This window comes from Rhinopithecus roxellana, chromosome 8 (assembly GCF_007565055.1).
Source record: "Rhinopithecus roxellana isolate Shanxi Qingling chromosome 8, ASM756505v1, whole genome shotgun sequence".
In the NCBI taxonomy this organism is placed as follows: domain Eukaryota; kingdom Metazoa; phylum Chordata; class Mammalia; order Primates; family Cercopithecidae; genus Rhinopithecus; species Rhinopithecus roxellana.
The window spans coordinates 4,460,004-4,486,314 of record NC_044556.1 but is presented as its reverse complement, the minus strand read 5'-3'; the positions used below and the strand labels follow the sequence as shown (position 1 = coordinate 4,486,314).

Below are 26,311 nucleotides of genomic sequence, written 5' to 3'. Positions count from 1 at the left end.
CCACGACAACCAGCTAATTTTTGTATTTTTTGTAGAGATGGGGTGCCACTGTGTTGCCCAGGGTGGCAGAGGTCACTTTCGTCGCCATCTTGGTTTTGGTGGGCATTCTGTTTTATCAGTGGGGTCTTTATGACCTGTATCTTGTGATACCAGTCCTGCCGTCCTCCTAGCTCATCCAGACTAAGAACCACCTGCAAATGCAGCCCAGTAGGTCTCACCCTTATTTTACCCAGCCTCTATTCAAGATGTCAGGCCTCTGAGCCCAAGTCAAGCCATCGCATCCCCTGTGACTTGCACGTATACACCCAGATGGCCTGAAGTAACTAAAGAATCACAAAGAAGTGAAAATGCCCTGCCCCACCTTAACTGATGACATTCCACCACAAAAGAAGTGAAAATGGCCGGTCCTTGCCTTAAGTGATGACATTACCTTGTGAAATTCCCTTTCGCGGCTCATCCTGGCTCAAAAAGCTCCCCCACTGAGCACCTTGTGACCCCCACTCCTGCCCCCCAGAAAACCCCCCTTTGACTGTAATTTTCCTTTACCTACCCAAATCCTATAAAACGATCCCACCCTTATCTCCCTTCCCTGACTCTCTTTTCAGACTCAGCCCACCTGTGCCCAGGTGATTAAAAAGCTTTATTGCTCACACAAAGCCTATTTGGTGGTCTCTTCACAGGGACGCGCATAACACAAGATGAATTCACTCCGGTTCAAACACTTTGACTTTCTGACTTTATAAATAAAGTCAACTTTAGAAACCCTTTGTTCATAACACAACCCAATTTGTTATCTGAGCCCGACCTTCACAGATTTTCTTCATATATATAAATTACAGTCTGTCCCCAGCGACCCTGTGCATGCCAAAATCAAAACACTGTCCAGAAAATAGCTCCAGCCTTCAGAGGTACAACCCCAGATAGGACAGAACCCACAAGTGCATCTGCACGTTGGTCTCCTGCCTTCCAGGTCTCTGCAACTTCCCAGAATCCACACTTCTTCTGGAGCTGGAAGCCACTTTCAAGGAGGGTCGGGCTTCCGCAGAAGCCCCCAGGGGAGCTCCCTTTCCCTCCTTTTGCAAACTCCAGACTGGCCTCAACGGGGCGTCATTGGCCTCGGGCTCTGCTGCCCCCTGCAGGTTATTTAGCCGCTTCTCACCCCGTTATTCAGTTCCTAGAGACAAACACCCTAAATCCCAGTGTGTGAAGAAGACACCAGCAGCGTCTCTGCTTTCCTCCTGTGGTGTTTTTTGTTTGTTTGTTTTGAGACTGAGTCTCGCTCAGTCTCCCAGGCAGGAGTGCAGTGGCGCGATCTCGGCTCACTGCAAGCTGCGCCTCCCGGGTTCACGCCATTCTCCAGCTTCTGCCTCCGGAGTAGCTGGGACTACAGGCGCCCGCCACCTCGCCCGGCTAAATTTTTTGTATTTTTTTAGTAGAGACAGGGTTTCACCGTGTTAGCCAGGATGGTCTTGATATCCTGACCTCGTGATCCGCCCGCCTCGGCCTCCCAAAGTGCTGTAATTACAGGTTTAAGCCATTGCGCCCGGCCTCCTGTGTGTTATGTATGACATAAGGAAAAACAGGCTGGGTGCGGTGGCTCATGCCTGTAATCCCAGCACTTTGGGAGGCCAAGGCGGGCAGATCACTTGAGGTCAAGAGCTGCAGACCAGCCTGGGCAATATGGTGAAACCATGTATTAAAAATACAAAAAAAAAAAAAAAATGGCCGGGCGCGGTGGCTCAAGCCTGTAATCCCAGCACTTTGGGAGGCCGAGACGGGCGGATCACGAGGTCAGGAGATCGAGACCATCCTGGCTAACACGGTGAAACCCCGTCTCTACTAAAAAATACAAAAAACTAGCCGGGCGAGGTGGCGGGCGCCTGTAGTCCCAGCTACTCGGGAGGCTGAGGCAGGAGAATGGCATAAACCTGGGAGGCGGAGTCTGTAGTGAGCTGAGATCCGGCCACTACACTCCAGCCTGGGCCACAGAGCCAGACTCCGTCTCAAAAAAAAAAAAAAGTCAGGCTTGGCTGCATGTGCCTGTAGTCCCAGCAACTCGGGAGGCTGAAGCAGGAGACTTGCATGAACCCGGGAGGTGGAGGTTGCAGTGAGCTGAGATTGTGCCACCACACTCCAGCCTGGGCAATACAGCGAGACTCCGCCTAAAAAAAAAAAAAATGAATTGAGTTTAACATCAATACTAATTATAATTTTTATGTTAAATTATTGTGTGTCACAGAAATGACCAGACCTTAACAATGGATGTTCTTGGCCGGGTGCAGTGGCTTAAAGTGCTGTAATCCCAGCACTTTGGGAGGCCAAGGTGGGTGGATCATGAGGTCAGGGGTTCAAGACCAGCCTGGCCAAAATGGTGAAACCCTGTCTCTACTAAAAATACAAAAAATTAACTAGGTGTGGTGGTACATACCCGTAATCCCAACTACTCAGGAGGCTGTGGCAGGAGAATTGCTTGAACCCAGGAGGCTGAGGTTGCAGTGAGCCAAGATTGTGCCACTGCACTCCAGACTGGCAACAGAGTGAGACTCTGTCTCAAAAACAAACAAAACAAAACAAACAATGGATGTTCTAAGATTTGTCATCTACAATTGGTTTCAGTTTAATTATTATTTTTTTATTATTATTTTTTTGAGACAGAGTCACTCCACCACCCAGGCTGGAGTGCAATGGCGTGATCTTGGCTCACTGCAACTTCTGCCTCCCAGGTTCAAGTGATTCTCCTGCCTCAACCTCCTGAGTAACTGGGATTATAGGTATGCACCACCAACGCCTGGCTAATTTTGTATTTTTAGTAGAAACAGGGTTTCTCCATGTTGGTCAGGCTGGTCTCGAACTCCCAACCTCAGGTGATCTGCCAGCCTCAGCCTCCCAAAGTACTGGGATTACAGGCATTAGCCACTGTGCCCAGCCTAGTTCGATTATTTTTAAGTTAGTTTTATAATCAGCTATAGGACTCTAACAGGTGCTCTTGAAGGCAAGTTTCTGTTAACTTTAGAAATTGTAGCATTAGGCCGGGCGCAGTGGCTCAAGCCTGTAATCCCAGCACTTTGGGAGGCCGAGATGGGCGGATCACGAGGTCAGGAGATCGAGACCATCCTGGCTAACATGGTGAAACCCCGTCTCTACTAAAAAATACAAAAAGCTAGCCGGGCGAGGTGGCGGGCACCTGTAGTCCCAGCTACTCGGGAGGCTGAGGCAGGAGAATGGCGTAAACCTGGGAGGCGGAGCTTGCAGTAAGCTGAGATCCGGCCACTGCACTCCAGCCTGGGCGACAGAGCGAGACTCCGTCTCAAAAAAATAAAAAAATTAAAAAAAAAAAGAAAAAGAAATTGTAGCATTAAAATAATAATAAAAAAAACCCAGGTGGACAAGAAACAAAAAAATAAAAATAATTTTAAAACTATAAGACTCCTGTCAAGTACTAATGTGTTCATAAATGTTGAGCAGAAGTTTATTACATAGACTGAACTAAGGAAGACTGAAATAATCTTTTTATAGCTTTTTGTTTAAAATATTGCTAATTCTTTTGTTTTTCAATGTCCAGAAAAACATTTATTTTGTTTTTTGAGATGGAATCTCACTTTGTCACCCAGGCTGGAGTGCAATGACTCAATCTCAGCATCTCGTTCACTGCAACCTCCGCTTCCCAGGTTCAAGTAATTCTCCTGCCTCAGCCTCCAGAGTAGCTGGGATTACAGGCAGCTGCCACCAGGCCCGGCTAATTTCTGTATTTTTTGGTGGAGACTGGGGTTTGTCATGTTGGCCAGCGGGTCTTGAACTCCCGACCTCAGGTGATCTGCCTGCCTTGGTCTCCCAAAGTGCTGGGATTACAGGCGTGAGCCACCGTGCCTGGCCATAGGTCTCACTTTCTTTATGGCCCAGGACAAATAGCCCTCCTAAACAAATAATGTAGATAACTCACAAATTTCTTGTTTACCATCAAAAACCTCGATTTATCAAATATTTCAGCTGACAGAACAATGCAAGCTCCCAAGTTGCATTGTATAAAATCTCTAGCAAACCTTTGTTTCTTTGCAGCCAGCTCCCTTCTCTGGTTCTGCCTGTTGCCTTCTTGCAAGGTACTTTCATACTTTTCTTAATAAATCTGCCTTTCTTTCTTTCTTTCTTTCTTTCTTTCTTTCTTTCTTCTTTCTTTCTTTCTTTCTTTCTTTCTTTCTTTCTTTCTTTCTTTCTTTCTTTTTTTTTTTTACCTACAACTGTCTTGGTAAATTCCTCTTTTTTTTTTTTTGAGACGGAGTCTTGCTCTGTTGCCCAGGCTGGAATGCAGTGGCGCAATCTCGGTTCACTGCAGCCTTTGCCTCCCGGGTTCCAGCGATTCTCCTGCCTCAGACTCCTGGGTAAGCTGGGATAACAGGCAACTGCCACCACGCCCGGCTAATTTTTGTATTTTTAGTAGAGCTGGGGTTTTGCCATGTTGGCCAGGATGATTTCGAACTCCTGACCTCAGGTGATCCACCTACCTTGGTATCCCAAAGTGCTGGGATTACAGGCGTGAGCCGCCCCATCGGGCTTTGCAGACTTTCAAAGGTGTCAGACTCTCAATTTCTCCTGGATCAGGGAAAGAGAAAAGAGGAGAGGGTGCATAGCTTCACTAATGGAGATACTCCATAGATGCAGATTTCCTCCCCAGAAGACAGCTGTGCAAGGGCAAAGCTGCAGCCATTCGAAATTGCCGAAGAAATATATTTTGGAATAAAATATTTTAATTGCTTTCACCTCTATTAAACATGGAGTCTGGAACTCCCTGCACACATTTATGACACTGTGCAGGACGAAGAAACAGGGACAGACCATTGACAGAGCCACTTCTAGTAATTAAGACGAGCAAGTTTGGCCGAAATGGAAACTTTCAAAGAGCAGGGCGCAGTGAGGGAACTTGACCTTGGACTGTGGCTAGAAGCGGTCATTTCTGCCGGGCTTGGCCCTGTTACCCAGGACTTCTGCAGTCACTCAGGACGCAGGGGGCGGGGCCTGGCGCCCCACCCAATCAGAGTCGCTGGGTGGGGCCCGGCCAACTGTTGATCCGCGGGAAGAACCGGGTCATATTCCCGCTCTGCTCAGTCTTTGGCTTCCCCAGCCGGGTGAGGTTGGCACCCCGTTTTTCCTGCTCTGAGAGGGACCGGTTGCCACCGCCATACTTCTGTAGCTCTGTCGTCTGCGTTGTCCTGCTCTGGACGTGGGAGTTAACTGAAAGCGAGGAAATGGTGAGTGTGAGCCCCCGCTGGGAGTCCCGACATATGGGGCGGGTGGGCAGGGGCTGGTTGGAACCGGATGGAACTGGCTGTGCCAGGACCCGGACCTCCCCGCGGCGACTCCGGGTCTGGGGCCCGAGTACCCCTGGCGCGGCTAGGCTTTCGGTCCAGTCGGCCGCCCGGTGCGGCTGGGGCCGACAGCCGGAACCCCGGGCGCCCTGTCTCGTCTCTGCGCGCCGACTGCGGCCCCAGCCCCAGAGCCCTCTCTGGACAGCTCCGCACCCGGAGCCCCGAGTCTCTCCATATTGTGCGGGGGTCACGGGAGGGTCATGGAGGCAATCCCGCCTCGGGTGTGGGGTTCGTGCGGGAGGAGCTGCGCTGTGAGGCCCCCAGTGCCCCCTTTCTCCTGTTAAAACTTAAACAGGCCCCGTGCTGGGAATAAAGGCGTCAGCCACAGCGCCTGGCCTAGCGTGGAGAACTTGTGACAGTGGATAACTGTTTTCCCTGTTATCTGTGGCGTAGAGCTTGGCAACTGCTGTCATGTTTGTGTTCACATCATGATCAATGTGTACTAGATGCTTTTTTTCTTTCTTTCTTTCTTTTTTTTTGAAAGGGAGTTTCGCTGTTGTCTCTCAGGCTGGAGTGCAATGGCGCGATCTCGACTCACTACAACCTCCGCCTCCCGGGTTCAAACGATTCTCCTGCCTCAGCCTCCCGAGTAGCTGGGATTACAGGCGCCCGCCACCATGCCTAGCTAATTTTTTTTGTATTTTTAGTAGAGACGGGGTTTCACCATGTTGGCCAGGCTGGTCTACTAAAAATACAAATATTAGCCAGGTGTGGTGTCACGTGCCTGTAATCTCAGCTACTCAGGAGGCTGAGGCAGGAGAATTGCTTGAACCCGGGTGGTGGAGGTTGCAGTGAGCCGGGATTATGCTACTGCACTCCAGCCTGGCAACAACTCTGTCTCCAAAAATAAGAAGAAGAAGAATAAATAAATAAAATAAAAAATAAAGCAATTTAAAGTTCTAATGGCTTCAAATTGGAATTGACTTCCACAAACGTATTGTCTGAAAGGATTAGATATTTTTGCTTTCCATTTTGTGGTATGAAATGCAAATGCCTTATAATTTCCATGTGTAAACCTGAACTTGAGTTTGAAGGATTTTGCTAGATTCTTCAAACACTAGGTGTTTTCTCATTGAATCAGGCCTGAGCCCAGTGACTGCAAGCTAAGGTCAATCAGAAGCCTGCAAAGAGAGGTCATTGAAGGCTCATTTGTTTCTTGCTGGGGAGCCTCCCCTGCAGTGTCCCAGCTGCTCACACTGACCATGGGATGAGCCCTTTATGCTGAGAGAATCTGAGAGTACTGGAAAACTGGGGATCCACAGGCAGATGCGGTGGGTCAGCGATGCTCTTCTGAGGCTAGTTGTCCTAAGGTTGTTTCTAAACATTTTTAATGAAACAGATGTGGATTTAGGTAAAGAATGACTTTTCTTTTTGTTCTTTTTTTCTTTTTCTTTTTTTTTTTTAGACCAAGTCTCGCTCTGTCACCCAGGCTGGAGTGCAGTGGTGTGATCTCGGCTCACTGCAACCTCTGCCTTCTGGGTTCACGCCATTCTCCTGCCTCAGCCTCCCGAATATCTGGGACTACAGGTACCTGCCACCACGCCTGGCTAACTTTTGTATTTTTTTTTTTGAGACGGAGTCTCGCTTTGTTGCCCAGGCTGGAGTGCAGGGCGTGATCTCGGCTCACTGCAAGCTCTGCCTCCTGGGTTCACGCTATTCTCCTGCCTCAGCCTCCGAGTAGCTGGGACTACAGGCACGCACCACTACGCCTGGCTAATTTTTTGTATTTTTAGTTGAGACGGGGTTTCACCGTGTTAGCCAGGATGGTCTTGATCTCCTGACCTCGTGATCCGCCCGCCTTGGCCTCCCAAAGTGCTGGGATTACAGGCGTGAGCCACTGCACCCGGCTACTTTTGTATTTTTTTAATGGAGACAGGGTTTCACCATGTTAGCCAGTATGGTCTCAATCTCGTGACCTCAGGTGATCCGCCCGCCTCAGCCTCCTGAAGTGGTGGGATTATAGGCGTGAGCCACCGTGCCCGGCCTGCGCCCTGCTAATTTTTGTATTTTTAGTAGAGACAGGGTTTCACCATGTTGGTCAGGCTGGTCTCCAACTCCTGACCTCAGGTTATCTACCCACCTTGGCCTCCCAAAGTACTGGGATTACAGGGGTGAGCCACCGCGCCCAGCCAGGAATGACTTTATTCCAAAGGAGAATTGAAATAAGGAAAAGGGACGAAGTATAAGATATGTAAGCATCTCAAAGTTAGCCCAAAAAGGAATTTTTTTTTTGTTTTTTTACAGAGAGGCGAAAACAAGGTTAGGAAGAAGGTGCGAGTGGGATGTCAGGATACAATTTCATTTGTTAATAATTTGTATTTTAGGCCAGGTGCAGTGGCTCATGCCTATAATCCCAGCACTTTGGGAGGCCGAGGTGGGCGGATCACGAGTTCAGGAGATTGAGACCATCCTGATTAACATGGTGAAACCCTGTCTCTACTAAAAATACAAAAATTACCTGAGCGTGGTGGCACGTGCCTGTAGTCCCAGCTACTCCGGAGGCTGAGACAGGAGAATCCCTTCAACTCGGGAGGTGGAGGTTGCAGTGAACCGAGATCACGCCATTGCACTCCAGCCTAGATGACAGCGAGACTCCGTCTCAAAAAAAGAAAAAAAAAATTTTTGTATTTTTCCCCTATGGCTTGTTTTCCCTAAAGCTGTTTTTCCTTTTTTATCCAATTTCAAAAGTGAACTTAACGTGCCAGGGTTTTTGTTTGTTTGTTTGCTTGTTTTTGAGACAGAGTCTCGCTCTGTCATCTAGGCTGGAACGCAGTGATGTGATCTCAGCTCACTGCAACCTCCACCTCCTTGGTTCAAGCGATTCTCATGCCTCAGCCTTCCAAGTATCTGGGATTACAGGCAGGTGCCACCAAGCCTGGCTAATTTTTTGTGTTTTTAGTAGAGACGGGGTTTCACCATGATGGCCAGGCTGGTCTCCAACTCCTGGCCTCAAGTCTTCCACCCGCCTTGACCTCCCAAAGTGTTGGAATCTTACAGGCATGAGCTACCATGTCCAGCCAACATGCCAGGCCCTGAAGTGTTTTTCTGTGAAAGGTAACAGGAAAGTTAATTTATAATAAAAATCAATAGTGAAGAAGGAAGGGGTCTTCCCTGGTTCTCTTCAGTCAATTCCAACATTTTCCCAAACAATACAGGTAGGAAAGAGGGTAAGTCTGTATTCCGTGAAAGTAAGGTTCCAGCTGGCATTTAGAGCTACCTGTCATGTGACTCAATCTCAAAATCACAATGCTTTAAAAAACTCAGGATAGTTTAGAGCTCCAACTGTTTAAAAATGTGTATTACATTTTTTTATAGACCACACAGGTGGAAAATTTTGTAATCAGACATTAGTTGGCAGATTGAGGTTAGTTAAGCATAAATAATATATATCTATTTTTACAGACCATTTAGGTGGAAAATTTTGTAATCAAATATTAGTTGGCAGATTGCAGTTAGTTAAGCCTAAATAATACAATAATGAGGGAGCTCTTGCTCTATTTGTTCACAGAAGAACTAATTGGTTTTTTCTTTTCCTTTTCTTTTCTTTTTTTTTTTTTTTTGAGACAGAGTTTTACTCTGTCATCAGGCTGGAGGCTGGAGTGCAATGGTGCAATCTGGGCTCACTGCAACCTCCACCTCCCAGGTTTAAGCGATTCTCCTACCTCAACCTCCCAAATATCTGGGATTATAGGTGCATGCCACCATGCCTGGCTAATTTTTTGTATTTTTAATAGAGACAGGGTTTCACTGTGTTAGCCAGGATTGTCTCGATCTCCTGACCTTGTGATCCACCCAGTCTCCGCCTCCCAAAGTGCTGGGATTACAGGCATGAGCCACAGCACCCTGCCCTTTTTTTTTTTTTCTTTTTTTTTTTTTTTTTTTGAGATGGAGTCTCGCTCTGTCGCCCAGGCTGGAGTGCAGTGGCACAATCTCGGCTCACTGCAAGCTCTGCCTGCCGGGTTCACACCATTCTCCCCGCCTCAGCCTCCTGAGTAGCTAGGACCACAGGTGCCCGCCACCACGCCCGGCTAATTTTTTGTATTTTTATTAGAGACGGGGTTTCACCGGGTTAGCCAGTATGGTCTCGATCTCCTGACCTTGTGATCCGCCCGCCTCGGCCTCCCAGTGCTGGGATTGCAGGCGTGAGCCACCGTGCCCGGCCCTATTTTGTTTTTTTAAGAAGTAATTCAGGGCCAGTCCATAAAGTGAAAGCAAGTTTCTTATGTAAGTAAAGGAATAAATAATGGCTACTCCATAGGCAGAGCAGCCGGAGAGCTAATTGTTTAAAAGAGCATGACATGGCTGGGTGCGGTGGCTCATGCCTGTAATCCCAGCACTTTGGGAGGCAGAGACAGGTGGATCACAAGGTCAGGAGATCGAGACCATCCTGGCTAACACAGTGAAACCTTGTCTCTACTAAAAATACAAAAAATTAGCCAGGTGTGGTGGCGGGCGCCTGTAGTCTCAGCTATTCGGGTGGCAGAGGCCGGAGAATGGCATGAACCCAGGAGGCGGAGCTTGCAGTGAGCCGAGATCGCGCTACTGCACTCCAGCCTAGGCGGCAGAGTGAGAAAAACAAAAAAAAAGAGCATGACACCTCCTCTGCCCCTTGCTCCCTCTTTTGCATATGTGACCCTAGCTCCTCTTGCCTTCCACCATAAGAAGGAACTTCCTGAGGCCCACACCGGAAAGACGATTCCAGTGCCATGCTTCTTGTACAGCCTGTAGAACTATGAGCCACATAAACCTCTTTTCTGTATGATTTATCCTGCCTCAGGTATTTTATAGAATCACAAAACCAACTAACACAGCCCTTTTGCCTTTCTGTGTTTCTGCCTTGGTTGATACAACTGTATGTGCAGTGACAAAAGTCTGTGTGTCTGTCAGGGGTGCTGAATGTACATGTCCTATGAATCTGGAAGGCTTGCATGTTCTGGCCTGGTGGGACTAGTAGCACCTCTCTTCCAAGGTGAACAGAAGGGATGAGAGTACACCTCCTTGTCTTGTGGGAATTGGGAACAATTAGTTTTGTTTTTCTGTTTGTTTTTTGTGGACCTTGGGAACCTAAGGTGGGAGGTGGTGGCCCCAAACGCCCCCAGATCGAGGTGGGCAGGGACGCAGTTAGTTTTTTACTAAGAAGAATGAGAGTAGTTTTGCATTTTCATACCTGTCTTATGGTCGGGTTTTCTTTGTTCTTAGTGCATCTCTTGTCATCTTATGGAATATTCTCTTGTATTTCTAGTTTGAGTGTTTTTATTCATGAGGTGATGTTGAGGTTTGTCATACGACTTTTTCGCATCTATTAGGACATTCTTTTGGTTTTTGATGTTGAGTCTATTATTATGGTGTATTGAATGAAGTTCAGAGATAAAGCAACCTTGCTTTCCTGGATTAAATCCCACTTGATCATGAAGTTTATATGTTGTCATATATAGATAAATTTTCTTTGCAAATATGTTGCTGAAGCTTATGTCAGAATTTAAGGAAGTTTATTTAATACAGTATTATAGTATATCCTGGCATTATCGTGTATAGTGTATCATGTGTATGTGTATATATATACATGTTATATATATGCACACTTGTAGTATATGTATATTGTATGTGATTTAGTTATGGTAAGTAATTGGTAAATATATATAACTTGTACATTATATATAACTACCACATATAAAGGTATTATAGTATATAGCATTAAGCTATTATAGCATCAATTTATATAGTTTTCTCCTCCATAGTATAGTGCACTTCATTTCCATTTCAGCATGCAGAATTATTCAATTACATCAGTCTTATCCTCCCATGGGAACAAAGGAGAATCTCCCTCTCTTGATGCTACAGAAAGTGCCACCCAAAAATCTTCATAATCTTGGACTTAGGGAAAATATTTTCTGACATCACACTGGGAGCACTAGCAGCAAAGAAAAACTATGTCATTTAGACTACATCAAAATTTAAAACTTTTGTGCTTAAAAAAATACCATCAAGAAATTGAAATAGCCAGGCATGGTGGCTCATGCCGCTAATCCCAGCACTTTGGGAGGCTGAGACTGGCAGATCACTTGAGGTCAGGAGTTTGAGACCAGCCTGGCCAACATGGTGAAACCCCGTCTCTACTAAAAATACAAAAATTAGCCAGGCATGGTGGCACATGCCTGTAATCCCAGATACTTGGGAGGCTGAGACAGGAGAATCGCTTGAACCTGGGAAGTGGAGGTTGTGGTGAGCTGAGATCACACCATTACATTCCAGCCTGGGCAACAGAACAAATCCATCTTGAAAAAAAAAAAAGAGGCCAGGTGTGGTGGCTCATGCCTGTAATCCCAGCACTTCAGGAGGCCACGCGGACAAATTGCCTGAGGTCAGGAGTTCAAGACCAGGCTGGCCAACATGGTGAAACTCTGTCTCTACTGAAAATACAAAAATTAACTGGGCATGGTGGTGGGCTCCTGTGAACCCAGCTACTAGCGAGGCTGAGGCAGGAGAATCGCTTAAACCCAGGAAGCAGAGGTTGCAGCGAGCTGAGATCACACCAACTGCACTGTAGCCTGGACGACAGAGTGAGACTCCGTCTCAAAAAAAAAAAAAAAAAAGAAAGAAACTGAAGTGTGTGTGGTCATGCCACACTGAACACATCTGTTCTCTGTAGCTAAGCAGGGTTGGGCCTGGTTAGTAAATGTATAGAAAATGCCTGGGAATACTGGCTGTGGTATGCTTGAAAACAAAAAAAGAAAGGATTTGACAAGATAATTCACCAAATGGAAGAAAACTTCTATATTGAATATCTGGTCCATCTTCTTCACATAGGGTGGGGGATGAATTGGTAGCCAGCACTCTGAGGCATCCTGGCCCATTACTGTGGGAGGTGAATTCTATCCTGTAGTCCTCTCTGGCAGTGGTACACCCACGGTCCCCAATCTCATCCAGTTTATGGGGTGACAACAAGAAGTGGTCATCAGGAGAGAAGTCTGACCTGGTGTTTTGGATGTTTGAGTAGGAGGTGCTCTTGGGAAACCCATCTTCCTCCCCACCAGCAGAGAACTTCTTATCACTAATGCACTGCAGACATGTGAATTAGGGTCTCAAGTCTAAGTCTGTATTCCTTGTAAAGAGGGATTACACTGAAAACTTGGTGAAAATTTCAAGGAAGGTTTTATTGAGCACAATTGCAATATGTGTTGAATAAACCTTATTTTTTGGCTATATGTTATAGTACAATTTAATATGGGAAAGAGATTGAACTCAACCTGAATGCATCAACAAGACAATTATATCTAAAGAGCAAGGTACCATAGAGGAACTTGGTAAGGTGTCAAGAGTTGGGGAAGAGAATATTAATAAATTATCATAGGTGAGGGAAACAACTTGATTAGATATCAAGTTTGGGGGGATTCTCTCTGAACTCCCTTATTAGGATTTAGCTATAACTGGGCTCTGCAGGACAAACACAAAAGCTAGTCAGGAAGCGGGCTCCGAGGAGCCTTACTAAAGTGTGGTCAAGGAAGGAGTCCTTGAGATCCTCCCAGCCTAGTTCTTGCTAGGGCTGATGATAAATCCTTAAATTTATGGTTTCCTCCCCACATTCCAAAACACTCCCTCATTTCCCCTCTCCAGTGGACATCATTATCAATCATGTGTCCCCCATGATACATGTGAAACTGCTGCGGTATTTTAATTGTTTACCGTTTCTTTTCCACAAAGCAATAAGTGTTGGGTATATTCAACCCATTTTCTATGTGCCCCGAGAATACTCTTGTCTCTAATCCTAATGTAACATCATATATATTTTCGTTACATTAGGATTAGAAACAAGTTCTGTTTAGAAATTTTATTTTCAGGCCGGGCACGGTGGCTCAAGCCTGTAATCCCAGCACTTTGGGAGGCCGAGACGGGCGGATCATGAGGTCAGGAGATCGAGACCATCCTGGCTAATACGGTGAAACCCCGTCTCTACTAAAAAATACAAAAAACTAGCCGGGCGACGAGGCGGGCGCCTGTAGTCCCAGCTACTCGGGAGGCTGAGACAGGAGAATGGCGTGAACCCGGGAGGCGGAGCTTGCAGTGAGCTGAGAGCCGGCCACTGCACTCCAGCCTGGGCGGCAGAGCAAGACTCCGTCTCAAAAAAAAAAAAAAAAAAAGAAATTTTATTTTCACACTGAAAATCAATCAGATTTGCTTCAGCTTTAAAGAGTGTGCTTATGTAAAATTAAATGAATGCTGGCAGCAAGCTGCACTGTTTTTTTTTTTTTTTCTAAATAGGAAATGGGTTAAAAATGTATTACTTTATGAATATGAGGAAAGCACTCAATAACCACTAAAAACTACATTATATAAATCCTTGTGCCTGATGACTCCTGGTCCACTGACCTTCTTTTCATGAGCATCTTGGCCTTTTTCATATATCTTGCAGGAATGTCGTTCAAATACTTTCCCTATCTTTTAATTAATTAGGTTTTTTTTTACTTGTTACAATAATTTATTATTATAAAAATATTTAAATTTATTAGCTTTAAGAATTTTACATGTACTGTTGAATTAGTTTGACAACTCTATATAACTCGTCTAAGATGAATAATACTGTATTTTTTTTATGAGTGGCCTTTTGCAATTAGTATAGACTCCTGAATTTTCTTTTCTTTTTTTTTTTTTGAGATGGAGTCTCACTCTCTTGCCTGGGCTGGAGTGCAGTGGTGCAATCTTGGCTCACTGCAACCTCCACCTCCTGTGTTCAAGCTGTTCTCTGCCTCAGCCTCCCAAGTAGCTGGGATTACAGGCACCCACCACCATGGCCGACTAATTTTTGTATTTTTAGTAGAGACGGGGTTTCACCATCTTAACCAGGCTGGTCTTGAACTCCTGACCTCGTGATTCACCCTGCCTTGGCCTCCCAAAGTGCTGGGATTACAGGCGTGAGCCACTGCGCCCAGCTGAACCCTGAATTTTCTTTTTTTTGAGACAGCGTCTCACTCTGTCACCTAGGCTGGAGTGCAATGGCACAATCTCAGCTCACTGCAACCTCTGCCTTCTGGGTTCAAGCGATTCTCCTGCCTCAGCCTCCTGAGTAGCTGGGATTACAGGTGCCTGCCACCATGCCCGGCTAATTTTGGTATTTTTAGTAGAGATGAGGGTTCACCATGTTGGTCAGGCTGGTCTTGAACTCCTGACCTTGAGATCTGTCCACCTCAACCTCCTAAAGTGCTGGGATTACAGGCGTGAGCCACTGCACCTGGCCGAATCCTGAATTTTCATGCTTGTTGTAGCGTGGGACAGAAGGTTTTTGTTTGTTTGTTTGTTTTTTGGGACGGAGTTTTGCTCTTCTTGCCCAGGCTGGAGTACAATGGCACTATCTCGGCTCACTGCAACCTCTGCCTCCCGGGTACAAGCGATTCTTCTGCCTCAGCCTCCCGAGTAGCTGGGATTACAGGCACTCGCCACCACACCCGGCTAATGTTTTTGTATTTTTAGTAGAGACGGGTTTCACCATGTTGGCCAGGCTGGTCTTGAACTCCTGACCTCAGGTGATCCTCCTGCCTCGGTCTCCCAAAGTGCTGAGATTACAGGCGTGAGCCACCACGCCTGGCCCCAGAATGTTATTTTTTAAGACTAAATACTATCCCACTGTAAGTATATGCATACCACATTTTCTTTATCCATGTAGCCATCAGTGGACATTTGAATTGATCCATCTCTTGGCTATTGTGAACAGTGGTTTTCAAATATCTCTTCAAAGATCCAACTTTCAATTTATATGAATTGAATATAAATAAACCTAGAAATGGGTTGCTGGAAGAAAATATTTTTTTACTAGCTTTTCAGGCACCACCATACTGTTTTCCATAGAGGTTGAGCCATTTTGCAGTCCTTTGGTCAGAGCACAGGGGTTCCAATTTCTCAGCATTTTTTCCAAAGTTTATATTTGAGGGGTTTGATTTTTCTTTTTTCTTGAGACAAAGTCTTGTTGTTGTCGCCCAGGCTGGAGTGCAATGGCACCATCTACAATCACTGCAACCTCGCCTCCTGGCTTCAAGCAATTCTCAGCCCCAGCGTCACGAGTAGCTGGGATTACAGGCGCCCGCCACCACGCCTGGCTAATTTTTTGTATTTTTGATAGAGACAGGGTTTCACCATGTTGACCAGGCTGGTCTTGAACTCCTGACCTCAGGTGATCCACCCACCTCAGCCTCCCGAAGTGCTGAGATTGCAGGTGTGAGCCACCGCACCCGGCCTTGATTTTTCTTTTCTTTTTAGTTGAATGTAAGAATTCATTATATTTTCTGAATATTGATACTTTTCCAGATGCATGATTGCCAATATTTGCTCCAGTGTTATGGGGTACCTTTTCCTTCTGTTTATGGTGTCCCCTCATGGAGGGAACTTTTAAATTTTGATAAATATTTGCCTTTTTGTTAAGAGTGGATGCGCTGGAGTTTTCTTTCTTTTTTTTTTTTTTTTGAGACGGAGTCTCGCTCTGTCACCCAGGTTGTACTGCAGTGGCCGGATCTCAGCTCACTGCAAGCTCTGCCTCCTGGGTTTACGACATTCTCCTGCCTCAGCCTCCCGAGTAGCTGGGACTACAGGCGCCCGCCACCACGCCCGGCTAGTTTTTTGTATTTTTTAGTAGAGATGGGGTTTCTCCATGTTAGCCGGGATGGTCTGGATCTCCTGACCTCATGATCCGCCCGTCTCGGCCTCCCAAAGTGCTGGGATTACAGGCTTGAGCCACCGCGCCTGGCCGGTGCGCTGGAGTTTTATCCCTGAACCTTGTCTCCTTTCAGCCTTCAGCATTTCATCAGTTACAATGTACGTTTTCCTACCACGGTACTGTTTTTCACAAAATTTCTATTCATGAGTTTTTTATTTAGATAGTTCTGACTCTCTTATCAGTTGGGTTGGTTGAACCCCTTGCAAAATCCAGTTTTTTTTGCTTTTGTTGTCTGCGCTTCTATCAAAATAAAATCCCCCTTCTAGGTAATCATCAATGGTTACACTTTGTGAACAGGCATTTTCAAGGATATATAGCCTCAGGACTGCTAATGTTAACATTTTTTTGCATGTGAATTTAGAGGACTGTATTATGACAGGTGCTGTAAACCCATGCTACAAACAGACATTAAGAGCAGCCCAGGCGGTGCATCTTTCTCCCTGGATTCCATGAAAAGACACATTTTTCTATTCTGCTGTTGGTTTATTGCTTAATTCTGTTCCAGCATCAGAAGTGCTTTATAGAAGAAAGTAAGTGTAGACAGAGAGTAATGGGTCAGATGACCAAGAAATGGAATAAATGTTTAGAGTCCATAGCACCATGGAAACGTCTTAGGAAGAGGGTATAGACCCCCAGTGCTGTCAGTCTCACCCATCCTCCTCTATACATGTGGGATGTTTCAGGACTCGGTGGCTTTCGAGGATGTGGCTGTGAACTTCACCCAGGAGGAATGGTCTTTGCTGGATCCTTCCCAGAAGAATCTCTACAGAGAAGTGATGCAGGAAACCTTGAGGAACCTGGCCTCTCTAGGTAAGAATGACAGTATTATGTTCCCCAATGAATGAGACAAGTGTTTTCTAGCTCATTAATGCTGTTCCTTGATTTGGAATATGGACAGGCAGTACTTTGATGAATAAATGAGGTATGGCTCTAATGTCCCATGAACATAGAATCTATAGTCATTTTTTCATAATTTTATTTTAATTCAGCACTATTTTTCTGATTCTGTATTTTAGGAGCAAAATGGAAAGACGAGAACATTGAAGATCAGTACAAAAATCCCAGGAATAATCTAAGGTGATTTAAACTCACAAGACAAAGCAATGTCTCTCTAGAAAATCTTAGAATGCAAGAATATGTTAAGAAGAAGCAAATAAAGAAAATATGCCTAGCATTAAATGTATTTATTCTTAAAATATTCACTCTGAAAACCTATATTTAAATGTGACATAGGCTGGGCACAGTGGCTCACACCTGTAATTTCAACTGTTTGGGAGTTGGAGGTGGGAGGATTGCTTGAGGCCTGGAGTTTGAGAAGAGCCTGAGCAAAATAGCAAGACTTCATCTCAAACAAAGAACTAGCAATACATGCGGCATACACCTGTAGTCCTAGCCACGTCAGAGGCTGAAGCAGGAAGATCACTTGAGTCCAGGAGTTTAAGGGTGCTGTGAACCATGATGATGCCACTGCCAGTGCACTCCAACCTGGGCTATATGGTGACCCTGACTCAAGAAAATGATACAGAAGTTTAGTATTTGTAAAACAGTCAACATGTAAATATTATTAAGAATTTTTGACTGGGCGCGGTGGCTCATGCCTGTAATCCCAGCACTTTGGGAGGCCGTGGTGGGCGGATCACGAGGTCAGGAGATTGAGACCATCCTGGCTAACACGGTGAAACCCCGTCTCTACTAAAAATGCAAACAAAAGTTATCCAAGGGTGGTGGCGGGCGCCTGTAGTCCCAGCTACTCGGGAGGCTGAGGCAGGAGAATGGCGTGAACCCAGGAGGCGGAGTTTGCAGTGAGCTGAGATCGCGCCACTGCACTCCAGCCTGGGTGACAGAGTGGGACTCCGTCTCAAAACAAAAAACAAAAAAACAAAAAAACCCAATTATCATATAGTGTTTTTCTTTTTTAAATATATGATTTTTTAAAAATAATAGGTATAGATAGACCATCTTGTAGCCATATGGTCCAGTCAACTTCCAACAATTTAGACAGGGTAGAAAGCCTACACTTTCCTGGATAATGTTGAAAATGCAAGTGCAATCCTTGTTAATAAACATAAAATCACTTATAAACAAACCCTCAATAATGTGCTTCTCATTTTTCACAGAAGTCTTCTGGGAGAGAGAGTCAATGAAAATACAGAAGAAAATCATTGTGGAGAAATTTTTAGCCAGATTCCAGATGACACACTGAACAAAAAAACTTCTCCTGGAGTAAAATCATGCGAGAGCAGTGTGTGTGGAGAAGTCTTCCTGGGTCATTCTTCCCTTAATAGGCACATTAGAGCTGACGCTGCTCACAAGCCATCTGAGTATCGGGAATATGGACAGAAGCCATATAAGTGTCAACAACGTAAGAAAGCCTTCAGATGTCATCCCTCCTTTCAAATGGAAGAAAAGGCTCACACTGGAGAAAAACTATATGATTGTAAAGAATGTGGAAAAACCTTCATATCCCGTTCAAGCATTCGAAGACACATGATAATGCACAATGGAGATGGACCTTATAAATGTAAGTTTTGTGGGAAAGCCTGCCCTTGTCTCAGCATATATCTTATACATGAACGAGTTCACACTGGAGAGAAACCATATGAATGTAAACAATGTGGTAAAGCCTTTAGTTATTCAACTTCCCTTCAAATACATGAAAGAACTCACACTGGAGAGAAGCCTTATGAATGTAAGGAATGTGGGAAAGCATTCGGTAGTCCCAATTCCTTTTATGAACATAAAAGAACTCACACTGGAGAGAAGCCATATGAATGCAAACAATGTGGAAAAGCCTTCAGATGGTTCCATTCCTTTCAAATACATGAAAGAACTCACAGTGAGGAAAAGCCTTATGAATGTACCAAATGTGGGAAAGCATTCAAGTGTCCCAGTTATCTTTGTAGACATGAAGTGACCCACTCTGCAAAAAAGGCCTATGAATGTAAACAGTGTGGGAAAGCATTATCTTATCTTAACTTTCAAAGACACATGAAAATGCACACTAGAATGAGACCTTATAAATGTAAGACATGTGGAAAAGCCTTTGATTCTCCCAGTTCATTTCTAAGACATGAAAGAACTCACACTGGAGAGAAACCTTATGAATGCAAGCACTGTGGTAAATCCTTTAATCGTTCCAGTTCCTTTCACTATCACGAAAGGACTCACACTGGAGAGAAACCCTATGAATGCAAGCAGTGTGGGAAAGCCTTCATTTCTTCCACTTCCTTTCGATATCATGAAAGGACTCACACTGGAGAGAAACCCTATGCTTGTAAGCAATGTGGGAAAGCCTTCAGATCTGCCTCACACCTTCAAATGCATAAAAAGACTCACACTCAAGAGAAACCCTATGAATGTAAGCAGTGTGGTAAAGCCTTCATTTTTTCCACTTCCTTTCGATATCATGAAAGGACTCACACTGGAGAGAAACCCTATGAGTGTAAGCAATGTGGGAAAGCCTTCAGATCTGCCTCACACCTTCAAATGCATGAAAGGACTCACACTGGAAAGCAACTGTATGAATCTAAACAATGTGAAAAAACCTTTGGATCTGTCAGAAACCTTCAAATTCGTGAAAAGACACACACTGGAGAGAAACCCTATAAGGAATGTGGAAAAGCATTCGACAATTTCTCTTCCTTTCAAATACATGCAACGATGTATAGAGGACAGAATGCCTATGAATGTAAAGAGTGTGACAAAGCATTCACATCTGCCAAGATCCTTCGAGTACATGCAAGGACACACTGGAGAGAAACCCTATGAATGTAAGGAATGTGGGAAAGCATTCAATTATTTTTCTTCTTTGCATATACACAAAAGGGTGCACACTGGAGAGAAGCCATATAAATGTAAGGATTGTGGGAAAGCATTCGGTTTGCCTGGTTCCTTTCGTAGACATAAAAGGGCTCACACTGGAGTGAAACCCTATGAATGCAAGCAATGTGGCAAAGCCTTCACTTCTTCTGGTTCCTTTCAGTGTCATAAACGGATTCACACTGGAGAGAAACCCTATGAGTGTAAGCAATGTGGGAAAGCCTACAGATCTGCCTCACAACTTCGAGTACAGAAAGGACTCACACTGAGAAACCCTATGAATATAAGCAATATGGGAAAGCCTTCAGATCTGCTAAGAACCTTCAAATACAGACAATGTAAACAAATGTTTATAGCAACTGCCTACTCATATGTTATTCTCTATTTGTTGTTGTTTGAGATGGAGTCTTGCTCTGTTGCCCAGGCTGGAGTGCAGTGGCGTGATCTTGGCTCACTGTAAGCTTCACCTCTGGGTTCAGGCAATTCTCCTGCCTCAGCCTCCTGAGGAAAAAGATGCCTGGGATTACAGGTGTGCACGGCCATGCTTGGCTAATTTTTATATTTTTAGTAGAGATGAGGTCTCACCCTATTGACCACACTGGTCTTGAACTCCTGACCTGAAGTGATCCACCTGCCTCAGCCTCCCAGAGTGCTGGGATTTCAGGCATGAGCCACTGCATTCAGCTGTTATTCTCTATTTAGTTAATTGAGAAGCCGTAATAAAATATCTTAGTGCCATCATGCATTAGATCAAGTTTATGTTACCACATTACTTTTTGAACATTGTGAGTCAATATTACTAAGTAGACAAAATCCCAGACATCTTTTTCCTCATGTAAATTTTAATTTTCATGCTTATATACTTAGAACATTTATCTTGATCCTAATTTTTTGTTCGTTCATAATACCAAAAGTTATCTCACGTTTTTCAGAGTGACTTTGCCAAAAACCCTCAGTAGCATACCTGTCATCAAAGAGGGTATAATTCACAAAAAGACTTACACTAGAGGAAAACCATATGACTATAAGCCATGTGGGAAAGCCTCTCTCCCATTCATTTCTTTCTTTTTTTTTTTTTTTTTTTTTTTTTTTTTTTGAGATGGAGTCTTGCTCTGTCGCCCAGGCTGCAGTGCAGTGGTTCGATCTTTATTCACTGCAAGCTCTGCCTCCTGTGTTCACGCCATTCTCCTGCCTCAGCCTCCTGAGTAGCTGGGACTACAGGCTCCCCCCACCACACCCAGCTAATTTTTTTTTTTTTTTTTTTTGAGATGGAGTCTCAGTCTGTCGCCCAGGCTGGAGTGCAGTGGCGCCATCTTGGCTCACTGCAAGCTCCACCTCCCGGGTTCACGCCATTCTCCTGCCTCAGCCTCCCAAGTAGCTGGGACTACAGGTGCCCGCCACCACACCTGGCTAATTGTTTGTATTTTTAGTCGAGATGGGGTTTCACCGTGGTCTCAATCTCCTGACCTCATGATCCGCTCGCCTCGGCCTCCCAAAGTGCTGGGATTACAGGCATGAGCCACCGCGCCCGGCCCAGCTAATTTTTTTGTATTTTTTTTTAATAGAGACGAGGTTTCACTTAGCCAGGATGGTCTCGAATTCTTGACCTTGTGATCCGCCTGCCTCAGCCTCCCAAAGTGCTGGGATTACAGGTGTGAGCCACCATGCCTGGCCTCTTAGTCCTAACTTTTCATTCACTCATTGTACCAAAAGTTAACTCATAATGTTCTCAGTGACATCTTGCCAAAGACCACCAGTACCATACTTGTTGTCAAAGAGGGTGTAATATCGTAATAAATATGACCAAAAGCCATAAATGACAGTGAAATATATGAGAATTACAAATGAGTCACATTACTGAAAAAAATTTGCTCAGTTTGATAATTTGAAATATGTTTTCTTCTATACTATTCTGAGACATGGTTACAGAGTGCTCTTGTTTTGTCTTGATCCATCGTGGTCACTGAAGAGCATTGTCTCACACTGCAGGTGTATGATATGTGTCTTTCCAATGGCATAAGACTTGGCCTTGTGGCCAGGCGCGGTGGCTCATGCCTATAATCCCAGCACTTTGGAAGGCTGAGGTGGGCAGATCGCCTGAGTTCGGGAGTTCGAGACCAGCCTGACCAACATGGAAAAACGTTTCTACTAAAAATGCAAAAATTAACTGGGTATAGTGGCATATGCCTGTAATCCCAGCTACTTGGGAGGCTGAGGCGGAAGAATCACTTGAACCCAGGAAGTGGAGGTTGCGGTGAACCAAGGTCATGCCATTGCACTCCAGACTGGGCAACAAGATTGAAACACCGTCTCAAAAAACAAACAGAAAAAAGACTTGGCCTTGTGGTGAGAGGAGGCAGCTCCTGGACTTCTAGAGCCATTTTTGCCTTACCTTTTTTTTTTTTTTTTTTTTAAACTCCTGAGTAGCTGGGATTATAGGCACTCGCCACCACACTGGGCTAATTTTTATATTTTCAGTAAAGACAGGGTTTCACCATGTTGGTCAGGCTAGTCTCGGACTCCTGACCTCAGGTAATCCACCCACCTCAGCCTCCCAAAGTGCTTTTTCATGAAGCAACGTCAAATAACAAAACAGGAAAAATCCTTCAAGATAAATGAACTTTAAATTTTCCTCAGAAAAACGTGTAATTCACACCTGACCCAGCAGTTCATCATCCAGTTTTTGTTTCATTTTGTTTTTTTGAGATGGAGTCTCGCTTTTGTTTCCCAGGCTGGAGTGCAATGGTATGATCTTGGCTCACTGCAACCTCCACCTCCCGGGTTCAAGTGATTCTCTTGCCTCAGCCTCCCGAGTAGCTGGGATTACAGGCCTGCACCACCACACCTGGCTAATTTTGTATTTTTAGTAGAAGACGGGGTTTTACCATGTTGGGCAGGCTGGTCTCAAACTCCCAACCTCGGGTAATCCACCCGTCTCAGCCTCCCAAAGTACTGGGATTACAGGCATGAGCCACTGTGCCCAGCCTATCATCCAGTTTTTTTTTGCAGTATCACAATGTTTTATTTGGAAACATTTACTGATTTTGGGCCAGACACGGTTGTTGTTCAGGCCAGGGTATAATGGTGGGATCACAGCTCACAGCATCCTTAACTCTTGGACTCAAGTGATTGTCTCGCCTAAACCTCTAGCATATGTAGGACTACAAGCATATACCACCATGCCCAGGTAACTTTTCTTTTCTTTTCTTTTTTTTTAAGATGGAGTCTACAGTCTCCACCTCCTAGGTTCAAGCGATTCTCCTGCCTCAGCCTCCCAAGTATCTGGGATTACAGGAACCTGTCACCATGCCTGGCTCATTTTTGTATTTTTAGTAGAGATGAGGTTTCACCATGTTGGCCAGGATGGTCTCAAACTCCTGGCCTCAAGTGATCCAACCACATCGGCCTCCCAAAGTACTGGGATTATAGGTGTGAGCTGCCATGTCCTGCCACCTTTTAAAATTTTTCTGTGGAGATGTGATCTAACTGTGGTTCCAGGCTGTTCTTCAACTTTTAGCCTCATGCAATTCTCCCTCAGCCTCACAGTGCTAGGATTATAGGCTTGAGCCACTTCAAACAGCCAAATTTAACTTTTACTGTGGTGTTGAAAGGGATTTTTAATGTATTTTTTTCTTTTCTTTTTTTTTTTTTGAGATGGAGTCTGGCTCTCTCGCCCAGGCTGTAGTGCAGTGGTGAGATCTCGGTTCACTGCAGCCTCCGCCTCCCAGGTTCATGTGATTCTCCTGCCTCAGCCTCCAAAGTAGCTGGGATACAGGTGGCCAACACCACGCCTGGCTAATTTTTGTATTTTTAGTAGAGATGGAGTTTCACCATGTTGGCCAGGCTAGTCTCGAACTCCTGACCTCAAGTGATCCACCCATCTGGGTTTCATGAAGTGTTGGGATTACTGGCGTGAGCCACCGCACCTGGCCTTTGTATATACCTTTTTAGTATTATTTTGACCATGGTAGGACATATCCAATGGGGAAATGATCTAAAAGGCCAAGGCGGGAGGATCACAAGGTCAGGAGTTCGAGACCAGCCGGGCCAATATGGTGAAACCCTGTCTCTACTAAAGATACAAAATTAGCCAGGCGTGGTGGTGGGCGCCTGTAATCCCAGCTACTTGGGAGGCTGAGGCAGGAGAATCTCTTGAACCTGGAAAGCAGAGGTTGCAGTGAGCCGAGATCGTGCCAGTGCACTCTAGCCTGGGAGACACAGCAAGACTCCGTCTAAAAAAAAAAAAAAAAGGTTAAATTTAATTTTTGACAACCACTCTAAGAAGCAACTCAGGTTTATATGGAAAGAGAAGTATATCACTCATGAACAAGTAACTGGTAAATAAGATGGAATTATGGCTTCTGTGTGATACTCTATTGTTAGGCAAGCACAAGCTCTTTATAAAAGCCCTGTTATATGTAACTGCATCAAACATCATGTGACTGCATTACTTGGTTTCCTAAGGACAGTTTATTATTCCTTTATCCCAGTATAATTTTGCATAACCATCACTCTCTTTGTTATGGGTATCTATGCTTAAAGAATAAGCTAAATGAGGTTTTGTAAATTGAATGATATTTTTAGCAAAGTGTTGGACTTTGTCAATTACTATGCCTGATATCAATGTGTCTTACCTGACTATATCACTCCTAAAAATTTCACTGCGGGCTGTGGTCCCTGGATTTCCTGAGGATTGATTGCCCATCCCCATTCCTGTAGATGAGCGCACAATGGTATAAGACTTTCCTGTAATACATTATAGTCTTCAGAGGTTAACATGATGTCATCAATATAATGAAACCAGGGCCAGGTCGGATGGCTCACGCCTGTAGTCCCAGCGACTCAAGAGGCTGATGCGTGAGAATCACTTCAGCCCAGGCGTTCAAGGCTGTAGTGAGGTATGATTGCATCACTGCACTCCAGCCTGAGTGACACAGCAAGACCCTGTCAAATTAAATTAGATAGATAGATAAAATAAATAATGAAATAAAATTTAAATATATATATATATATATTTAAACCATGAAAGATGACAGGAATGGGAACGAAGACAAGACTGTAGCCAACATTCTGTGACAAATCCTAGGACTTTGGAGATAACCCTGGAGCAACCCTTGAATGGCAGCCGACTCACCAGGGCGTCTTTCTGGATTTCCATCGATTAAAACACATTCCACCGTAGCATCTACTAATGTGACAGTCTTCTCTTTATTTGGAGGACCAATAAGTGGAGAGCTGACCATGAACCCTTTTATTCCAGTAGCGTCCCGGCAGGGTAAAAACAAATTGGTCTTGTGATTATTTAGAGAGAGGAATGCTGAAAAAAACATCAGCTAAATCTAACACTGTGATGCATCCCCAGCACGGACACTATGTGATCAGCTACCTGAGTAATGGGAACTACAGGATGTATGGATGGGGTTACCTTGGTCAATTCCTGATAATCAACAGTCATCCACCAGGTACTCTTTGGTTTGTGTTCAGGCCAGAGACTGTTAAATGAGCTTGAGCTGGGTGGATAATGTGTTCCACTTACCAGTTCCTCAATAATTGCAGTTATTTCTTTTTCTTTTCTTTTCTTTTTTTTTTGAGACGGAGTCTCACTCTGTCGCCTAGGCTGGAGTGCACTGGTGCAATCTCGGCTCACTGCAAGCTCCGCCTCCCATGTTCACGCCATTCTCCTGCCTCAGCCTCCTGTAGCTGGGACTACAGGTGCCCAGCACCACGCCCAGCTAATTTTTTTTGTAGTTTTAGTAGAGACAGGGTTTCGCCATGTTAGCCAGGATGGTTTTGATCTCCTGACCTCGTGATCCACCCGCCTCAGCCTCCCAAAGTGCTGGGATTACAGGCATGAGCCACCGCGCCCAGCCTAGTTGCACTTATTTCATCATGTCCTCCACAGCCCCCCTGCCCAAAATAATTTGTACTATTTATTTATTTTTGAGATGGAGTCTTGCTCTGTCGCCCAGACTGGAGTGCAGTGGCGTGATCTCGGCTCATTGCAATCTCCGCCTCCTGGGTTCAAGCTATCAGCCTCCTGAGTACCTGGGACTATAGACATGCACCACCACGCCCAGCTAATTTTTGTATTTTTAGTAGAGATGGGTTTGCCATGTTGGCCAGGCTGGTCTTGAACTCCTGACTTCAGGTGATCCACCCGCTTCAGCGTCCCAAAGTGCTGGGATTACAGGTGTGAGTCACCGAGCCCAGCCTAATAATTTGTGCTCTTTAAACTTGACAACCTGCCTAGGAGCAGAAAGCTATTCAGTTTCCCATTTTGCCTCTCCCCTGAGAACAGCCTTTACTACAGCACCTTCAGGCTGAATTCTCCCACTCAAGTTTGCAAAGTCTTTCCTAACAATATCCATGCCTAAAATGTTTTCTAAAATAGGGATAATAAATGCCATATATGGGTTGAGGAGCTTCCCCA

At 45.0% G+C, this 26,311-nt stretch overlaps 1 protein-coding gene across 2 annotated transcripts; it reads left to right on the top strand.

The window, feature by feature from the left end:
* Window positions 1-5,107: 5,107 nt before the first annotated feature.
* LOC104661150 (zinc finger protein 433-like) lies at window positions 5,108-20,275 on the top strand. 2 transcript variants are annotated; one of them, XR_004058638.1, is made up of 3 exons: window positions 5,108-5,243; window positions 16,746-16,872; window positions 17,079-17,219. XR_004058638.1 is itself a non-coding variant. In XM_030935125.1 (3 exons), exons 1-3 carry the CDS (start codon window positions 16,737-16,739, stop codon window positions 19,828-19,830), a joined length of 1,848 nt encoding a protein of 615 aa, XP_030790985.1. In that variant the 3' UTR covers window positions 19,831-20,275. The 2 variants fall into 2 exon arrangements, 1 of the variants encoding a protein (XP_030790985.1); XM_030935125.1 differs by lacking the exon at window positions 5,108-5,243 and adding an exon at window positions 18,180-20,275 and having other exon boundaries at window positions 16,737-16,872; window positions 17,079-17,139.
* Window positions 20,276-26,311: the final 6,036 nt, after the last annotated feature.